The sequence below is a fragment of the Zeus faber genome, assembly GCF_960531495.2.
Source record: "Zeus faber genome assembly, chromosome: 3".
Lineage (NCBI taxonomy): Eukaryota > Metazoa > Chordata > Actinopteri > Zeiformes > Zeidae > Zeus > Zeus faber.
In genome coordinates, this window is record NC_137190.1 from 1615322 (window position 1) to 1624669 (window position 9348).

Genomic DNA, 9348 nt, shown 5'->3' on the forward strand with positions numbered 1-9348 from the left:
TTTAGTAGCAAGTCACAAACCTGTTGAGGGGAAATGGATCAGAGTAATAGTCAACTGTTTTGGGGCTGAATGTAGAAAAGTAAAAGTTGACAGAAAAATAATAACTCAAGTAAAGTAAACCAAAAATACTTAAGCAGTGTAACAAAGTATTTTTACTTTGTTACTTTACACTTAAGACTTTATGAATTTATGCTAGCTCACTGCACTATTTTAATAAACACTCTATGGGTACGATTCCTAAAGTTGGAGAGATTTTTCAAATTTTAATGGATAATGGATTTTAAACGTTTCACCGCCGTCAAATGAGAGAGAAATTAATAATATATATTGCAGTATTGTGATACTTGGGTGTATTGCAAAACATAAAGAATCGCGATATTATGGATGATGAGAACCCTGGCGTTCCCCACTCCTACTCGCCCTGACTCCATCCGCACGTTTCCTTCTCCCTGCATCTCTTCATCACTTCCTGTTCTGCTGTTGGTGACAGAGGGACTCTCCTGAACTGCAACTAATCTGTTTCCTTCAGCGTCGTCTGAAAGCAGCCGGACACTAACTCTCCTCCACGTCCTTCTGCAGCTTTTCAGCAGCGTGGTCAAGGCCTTGAGAAAGATCCTGAGGCTGCTCTTTAGAAATGTATGTTGTATGTTCTTGCTGTTTTAAAAGCATGGGGTGTTTAGGAGCACAAGTAATCAGAAAATAATTTAATGTGCAAAACCACATTTCTGAAACCTTAATTACTGGAACTTAAGGTAACTTGACCTGGAGCGTCTCTGCACCTTCCTAATGCAATATTTGGAATAAAGATGGCTGCATGATTAATGGTGCTCAGAATGCATCTCACTGTGTGTCCACTTTCCCACTGCATGTGTGTACATGCATGTGTGTGCATCAGGCCTGTTGTTGGGGTTATGGCTTTTGGCCATTAGTGATTGGATCAACCCCGTGCTCGCTGCTGCGCTGATGCATCTGGATGATTTCTGAGCACATCGCCAAACCTCGCTGCGGTTGCTGAAAAAACGGTCGCCCCCGGTTACACTTCCTGTTTGTGCACAGGAAGGAGGGCGAGAAGCAGAAGTGTCAGAGGGAAGTAGAGGAGCTCTGAGAGGCTCAGACTCTGAACGCCTGCAGCAATCCCCCTGCACCGAGGAGGCTCTTACAGGTAGGAGATATGGAGTAAATGCTGAAAATAAATACTTTTTATTTTCTGTTATTTTTCTTTTACAGTTATATATATCGGAGCCTCCCAGCCTAAGAATTTCACATGAGTGTAATTTGTACAACCGGAGTGACAATGAACATCTTGAATCTTGGATCTGGTTTTAACCCCAAAGACTTGAAACGGCTGATTTTGTGTGTGTGTGTGTGTGTGTGTGTGTGTGTGTGTGTGTGTGTGTGTGTGTGTGTGTGTGTGACAATGAGGTGAAGTTGAGTTTGGCCACTGCAGAGTTCCCTTTTTCTGTTTAAAGTTTGAATTAAATATAATTAAAATGAATGTTCCTAATAATGAAGCTCTTCTTGCTTTTGGCTGTGTTGGTGTCAGGTGACTCAGTCCAGCTTTACCCTCAGGGCAGGAGAGCAGCTCTGCGGCGGCAGGCTTGTATCGAGCATCACACCCCGGAGCGGCTCCACGATCCCTGGGTTCGCCTCTCAGATAGCTCACCCGGAGGTCTGGAGCACCGTCCCGGCTCAGAGAGTCCAAAGCCCGAGGAACCGGGCGATCAAGGCCCTCCACGACACCCCATGGAGAGCTCGGTCACCATGGACGACCAGGAAAAAGGGACAGAGCTCCACGGCGCTCCTGCGGAGTCTGCTTTGGACCTGACCCAGCCGCCCAGACCGGAGGAACCCCAGGAGGTGAAGAGGGGACCCCCAGTGGCTCCCAAGCCAGCCTGGATTCATCAGAGCTTGAGAAAGATCCGGAGCGGGCGGGACCAGAGGGGGAGGGTCCCAGAGCCGAGGCCGGGACTCACCAGACCCTTCGTAGGAAGCTCCAGAACAACAGCGTCATCCGCTGCCAACTTGTCTATCAAACAGAAGATCCACTCGTTCGAGAACTTTTCCAGTCCGCAGCCTAAGAAGGGGGACGGCAGGCGGCTCCTGGCCCCCTCCGCTTCCCTCCCCCTGATGGGGAGGACCTTAGCCAGGACTGACCCTCCTCCCCCACAAGGAGACCATGTAACTAAGGATAACGTTATGAGTACGACAGGCACCGCAGACGGGCCTCCTTCAGGCGAGGAGGGAGGAGATGTGACCTTTCCTGCCTTCACCTCAGATCCCTCCATCACCATCTTCTCCGCTTCTCCAGGAGCGAGTGTCCAAACGATGGGAAACGTCCCCTCGTCCTCCCCTCCCCCCTCCCCTCTGAGGGACTCGAACCCAGGCGGAGGGATGGAAGATCCCCACATGGACACCTCCCCTCTCAAGCAGGAGGCCGATCCCGCCGTGCCCTCTTTCAGTCTGAGTCCATGGCGATCCAGCAGTCCCACAGGAGAGAGTTGCTCCCTGGTGGTGGGAGGACCAAACGACCAGGAGAGGCATCAGATCGTGGGACCACACAGCCCGCCTCCGGCTGCCTCTCCTCCCCCGAGGAGTTCCTGCCTGGGGGGCTTGGAGGAAGAGAGCTTCGGCCGGGTTCTGGACTTCAGCAACCAGGTGCTGGGACATCTCACTATCATTCATTCATTCAGAGTTTCAGAACTGGGAAGTGTCGTACTTCAAGTAGAAGTTCAGTTTCTTCTTACCTGATATACAGTACGTATTGTTTAAATTATTAAGTAGGTTTGTATAAAAAGGACTCTAAAAACAAAAACTACACACCCATATCTCCTTTCAAAGCAGCATTTTAAATAAAATACATATTACATACATATTAAGAAATTATGTTTTCAGAAACTTTTTTTAATGCGTAGCCTTGACATCATGGTTCAAGTTCCAGTAGAATTACTGACGACAATTATGCAAATACATAGAAAAACAAAAAGTGGATTGAACTACAGCTACATGATTGTAATTAGCTACTTTCTGTTGGATCGGACTCTCCAGGTTTCTCAAGCTCTGATGCATTCCATGCACCCCCTGCCCGGACCCCCCTGTCCCCAGTCCCCGGGTCCCTGTGGCTCCACTGCATGGACCCCCCAGGAGATGGACCCCCAGGAGACGGACCCCCAGGAGACGGACCCCCAGGAGACGGACCCCCGGGAGACGGGCCCCCAGGACCCCACCCACACCCTGCTGGAAGGGAGGGACAAGGGCTTCTCTGTCAGGTAGGACAGGAAGACGCTGCTGCCCTCGGCTTGGAGAGATGTGTTGGTGAATCAGGAAGAGCCTTCAATACTCTACACCAGCGCTTCTCAACTGGTGAACCGCGGGCCAAATGTGGCCCAGGTATTCATGCAGAACGGTCCTTTAGCGATGAACTGAAATTTCTACAGCGCTTTAAAGAACCAACAACAATGTGATTCTGTGTTAGGGTTAAATTAAAACCCTAGTGAATATTATCTAGAAATGTATTAGTTCATTGTAAGCTTCATGTAAACTGTAAAGATACATTTGAGAATATTTATTTATTTTTTACTCAACTCAATTTTAATTTTATTGAATTTGTCATTCAGCTAATCTGGTACCAGATTTAACTGAATCTAGTTGGATAAACCAGCAACAGAAGATAGATCAATGGCAGACACTGAGCGTCTCTGTTAAATTCACAAGGAAGTGGCTTTTTTTTCTGCTTCCTGTTGAGATCAACTTCATTCTTTTCTTTATAGATCAGCAGCACAGATACGTACAGAACAGAATTATGGCCAGCGTGAGAAAAATCAATTATATTATATTTTGAGAATAAAAACCAACGTTATTACAGTTGAAGTAGCGAGATTAAAATCGTAGTATAAATTGAATGTCAAGATTAAAGACAAAGTCGAAAGTCCAAAAAGTATATAAAAATAGTTCTGTGCAAACAAAGGTATCGTAGTTTTACTTCAAAAATGCAACTTTGTTTGTCATAATTTAGTTTTTAATCTTGCAGCAGTACTTTTCTGTAACGTCGAATTTGAAATGTTGTGTTTTTTCTCAAATACACTGTGACTTTGATCTCAACAATTTGTAATTTCCATTTGATTGTGGAAATACACTGGTGTCGTCGCCGTTTAAAGCAGCAGGTCCTGTGTAACTGTGAACATGCCGTACTCACTCCTCCCCTCGCAGCCTGGCCACACTGAGGGACTGCAGCATGGGGGTCACTTCTGCACGCGCTCAGTCCGTCATCTCAGCGCTGCCTCCACAGGAAGTGCACAGGATGATACAGGAAGTCAGCACGCTGGACGACGAGACGCTGAAGGTACGAATCTGATGAAAATACAAGAGACCTTCCAATGACCGCAAGCAAGTGCTGGAAAAAGTATTCAGGGTATTTGTACTACTATTGAAGTAAAAGCTCTGACACAAAATGACTCCAGTAAAAGAGGCGGTGCCACATTGACATTTCTACTTCATTAAGTGTAAATAAGTACTTGTTCTTAAATGTATTTAAGGTAAAAGTACTTCTCATATCCAGTGTTGTCATATAACTGGTGATGCTCATGCAGATGATGGGCGTAATGAATCATTGAACAGCAGTTTCATGGATCCAGTCACTGAGTTATAAAACAAAAAACTAAAGTAACGTGATGTAGTTGAGTAAAAGTATGTCTCATAAGTACAGTCATGATGAGTTGAAGTTTGCCACATTCAACTGCTTGCATACTATGTATATCTGTCAGGTAAGATGCTGCCACATAGTGGTCGAAAAAGTAGATTGCAGCACCTTTAAAAAAAACTGAAAACTGAACCTTGTGACAGATTGGGGAAAAAAACCCCCACTGGCCTGAATGTGTGGAGCTCTGTGGTGCGAAGGTCAAGTCTATCTGCTGGTCTGCCACGGAGCTCTTTGGCACACATCCAGCAATCTGGAATCTGGTTATTAAACCTTTATTCTGCTGTGACATGTTGACTTGCTCCTCCAGAGCTGCTGAGGGTGGCTCTGCTGCAAGAAGGTTGTGGGTTCCAACCTGACTGGAGCCGTTCTGTGAGGAGGTTCCATGTTCACTTGGGTTTCCCTGAAAGGCACACAAGGCACAGTGCGCCGCATGGATTTGTGAAAAAATTTGGATCAAACAATATGGTCGTGTGAAGGAAATTCTTCTGCAAAGATCAGTGAGGTTAATCTGCCCGCTACAAGAAAACAACAACCGAGAATATTCAAGACATTTATTCTGCAGAATAAAGAGAGAGATTCAGTACTGCTACAAAGCAGCGTTGGATCAATCTGATATCACAGAGAAAAACAGGAGGCTTTATACAGAAGAAACAGGGTGTGGTTTGGGTTAGAGGTCTCCGACAAGTCTGCCTTTCCCCCCTTAACTGTCTTCCTGGGTGCCCCCCCCCTTCCTAGAATGTAAAGAACAGGTACTTGCAACCTTGACCTGAAAAGCATGGGGGTTGCATGACAATGTAGTTCCCCAGGAGTGTCCCTCATCTCCATAGAAGGTAAACAGGCAAGTGTGATCGGATTCTTTTCATATTGGAATTGACATTGTAGGAGCAAAACATTTCTCTTTGCATAACTCTGGGGGGGGGGGTTCCTGGGAAGACAGACAAATGTTTTCAAACCCCCTTTTGGAGGTAGAGGCCTTAATCCTCATTCAAAATAGTTGATCGTGATCAATTTTCCCCCACAGTCGTACTTGAACGTTTTACTTTAGAAGAAAATATAGAACTGCCACACACACACACACACACACACACACACACACACACACACACACACACACACACACACACACACACACACACACACACACACACACCGCCAAGACGTCAGTCCTGGAAAATTATATTAAAACTCTAAAGAGCAATAGACAACTTTTTTTCTTAAACTTCTCATCATAAAGTGAATGTTGATGTCACAGTGTAACGTCTGTAGAACTATGACATCATCAGTGTTTACATTGGTTCCCTATCAGCTTCCACATCACTGTGCATTCAGACTGACACCGGGTACCAATCCTCGAGAACAGGATGAATTAAGGGCAAAGTGTCACAGGAAGTGCTTGACAGGAAGTGCATCAACCATCAGTAGAAATATGAGCAGGGGAGCAGTGTGCTCCAGATCATAAACCTTGATTTAAAAAACACTCATTCAAATGAATTGAGAAATGTAAATGTTATCGTGCTTTTTATCCAGAAAAATCGCAGCTTTCTGTTTACTTGTGTTTGTTTACGGACCAGTTTCGTCCGTTCCAATATGGCGGCCACGGTGACATATGGCAGTGACGGGCTGAAGCGTCAATGCAGCGTCTGTGTATGTCTAAAAGAAACTAAACTAAAATTCGGACAATTTCAATTGACCTCTTCGTGCAAATGATCAACACACTTAGGAATTAAGAGAGAAGAAGCATGTCCACTTGAGCGCTCTGAGGAAAACGTAAAGCAATCCGGTTGCCTATTACACTTTTTATTAAATGTAAATGTAATATGTAACATATTAGAACCACACTGAGTAAATATTCAATATTATCATCATATGAATCATATGAAAATTAAGATTTGCTACCAATAATAATCTGACTTCTATTATTTATCTTCTTTGTGTGTGTGTGTTTTTTTATTGTGTTTAAGTCTAGGATCCTTAAATTAACTCTGTTGAATGTGCAGTTGGTTAACTTTACACAAGCATCATTCATCTCCAAGCAAGTTCGACAAATCTTTTCTCTTTGTGGATATATTTATGGTTATTGATATCTGTGAATACTCACACTCCCTCCGATGCACGTGGGCAAGGCATCAGTCTGGAGCGGGAGTCGAACCCTAGGCACTCTGCTCCTCGTCAGGATGCTGTGAATTTCCCACTGAGATAAATAAAGTGATTATTGTTCTTCCTCCAGTGTCTCGCCGACATCCACGTCGTGATTCTGCACAAGGAGGAAGGAGCCGGGCTGGGCTTCAGCATCGCTGGAGGATCCGACCTGGAGAACAAGGCTTCCACCGTAAGGAAACGTCCCTTCAGAACTTTAGAACCTCCGGAACTAGTTCTGGAACCAAATAACGATGTAACATGACTTTTTCATTTTTTTTTATTTTGACATTCTTCAATCCTTAAAACGTGTAGTCTCCATGTTTCTGCCAGCTTGTTTGCAGAAGGAAACATTAGCTTTTAATTATAACTTTGCTCTGTGTAATACTGGATTCTGATTGGTCGGTCAGCAATCAGCGGTCTTTAATTTCTGAGTAATAATGACCGTTGGCACGGGCAAACCACTTCTCCTGCTTTCATGTCCCTTGTATGACTCCGCTAAACGCCAATGCTAATAGAAACTACAATGGAAGACTTGAAGAGGTGAATGAGACATCAATATAAAATCCCAAACGAACCATTCATGATTAACGTAACTGTTCAGTTTAACCTTAACTCAGCGTCTCAGAATCTCCTCAGCGCCTCCATGTGTCTCTGGTCCAGGTCCACAAGGTGTTCCCCAGCGGCCTGGTGGCTCAGGAGGGAACCGTCCAGAAAGGAGACGAAGTTCTGTCCATCAACGGACAGACTCTGCGCCACGTGACACATGCCGTCGCCACCGCCACCCTGCGCCACGCCCGCTCCCTGCCGCTCGCTGTGGTGGTGGTCCGCAAGGGTGCCGAGGGGGGGGTAGGAGCGGGGGAGGAGGAGGCCGACCCAGCGAGTGAGTTCAAGGCCTCCTTCAGTTGCACCAAGTCTTCTCCTGTGTATTCAGCAGCTTAATGAGGACTTGTCCCGGTGTGTGTGTGTGTGTGTGTGTGTCCCAGCAGGGGGTCTCGGGGAACCGCTGAGCCTCACTCTGCAGAAAGGAGCGGGAGGAGTGGGTTTCACGCTGGAAGGAGGACAACAGTCGATCCACGGAGACCGACCGCTGCTCGTCAACCGCGTGTTCACAGGTAAAACCAGGTTATTCCAAAGTAATGAGCTGCTCTCAGTTTGTATAAAGTGACTTTTTGGGTCAGTTTTTTAATCTGCTCGATATCTAATATTGCATTTTGAAAATCAGTTCCTTTTGGTGAATCCACCCTTTTAGTCATATCTTGAGGAAAATATTCTATTGTTAAATTTTCAGTATTAGTTGATGTTATCTGTATGTTCTCATGATGTCTAAATGTCTCTGTGTTCTGCCTCTGCACCTAAAGGTGGCGCTGCGGAGCAGGGGGGTCTGTGCCGCGGAGACGAGCTGCTGCAGGTGCAGGACGTCAGGCTACAGGACATGACGCGCTTCCAGGCCTGGAACGCCATCAAGGACCTTCCTTCAGGACCTGTAACAGTGCTGGTCAGGAGGACGGAACCTGCAGAGCCACAGAACTGAGAGGAAAGTGAGAAACAGCAGAACGACAGAGAAACGGGACGTAGGAGAGTATTTAATCTGTTAACACGTTTAAAACTGATAAGAAGTGATTGTTACCTACGTTATCTGTGACGTTTCTTCTTGAGTTTGGAAAAACCGTGTTTACTGTCGTAGCAGACCTGTGTAGTAAACTGTAACCTCAGAGTTTAACTAGATATAAAAATATGAATACTAGTTTTTGGATCAACAGGGCGGAAATGAGAGTTCAGCACTTTGGTTGTTGTCCTTTTTCATTTGAATCAAAACCTGGAACGTCTTCAAGTTCCTTAGAATCTGGATTTACATCGACTTGTATCCGCTGTGTAAGAGCAAATTGACTTCTATGAAAATAAATCCCAGTGTCTGTTTCTTGAGCAAAATGTTGATTATTTATTCATGTTTTAATGAGACGGATCATAATGTTCAATATCCATATCATTTAATGTTGATGCTGGTGAATTACAAAACATGGTTCAAGGTAAAACAGTCCTGTTCCAGTTTTACTGATTTAATTTAACTAACACAAAACTCATCAGCAGCAGATCTTCTTGTGATCAATATCTCTCACATCAATATCAATCAAACTGACGTATCCATGACAACTAACATCAAACCACCGACGGACAGGAAACGAGAATTTGGACAAAGGAAGCAGCTCAGAAGGTATTGATCCCAATCTGTTATTGATCAGAAACTCTTCAAACACTTCATGATCAATGAACAAAATGAACTTGTAAATCCTTTTAAAACATTATAAATCTTTGTTCTTTTCTTTCGGTTGTACCGCTTCGGATGATAACACCAAACACAAAAAAAACAAGCCAGTCAGACGTTAGCTCAATATTAAGAAAGGAGGAAAGAAAGGTTTACCTTTCCAACAGAAACGGTAAAGATGAACCCGACAGATCGCATGCTCCACAAACACCTTGTACCTCAAACGAGAGCTGAGCTCAAAACTAACGGT

The 9348-nt window shown here is 44.8% G+C and overlaps 1 protein-coding gene across 1 annotated transcript in view; it reads left to right on the forward strand.

The window, feature by feature from the left end:
• il16 (interleukin 16) overlaps nucleotides 1-8758 on the forward strand; it is a 29397-nt gene extending 20639 nt beyond the window's left edge. Inside the window, exons 19-26 of the mRNA XM_079998240.1 lie at nucleotides 1057-1162; nucleotides 1544-2655; nucleotides 3046-3266; nucleotides 4207-4339; nucleotides 6924-7025; nucleotides 7496-7715; nucleotides 7822-7947; nucleotides 8194-8758. Of these exons, the coding sequence (XP_079854366.1) occupies nucleotides 1057-1162; nucleotides 1544-2655; nucleotides 3046-3266; nucleotides 4207-4339; nucleotides 6924-7025; nucleotides 7496-7715; nucleotides 7822-7947; nucleotides 8194-8366 (2193 nt within the window). The 3' untranslated portion in view covers nucleotides 8367-8758. The remainder of the gene's footprint in view (nucleotides 1-1056; nucleotides 1163-1543; nucleotides 2656-3045; nucleotides 3267-4206; nucleotides 4340-6923; nucleotides 7026-7495; nucleotides 7716-7821; nucleotides 7948-8193) is intronic.
• The last annotated feature ends 590 nt before the right edge of the window (nucleotides 8759-9348 follow it).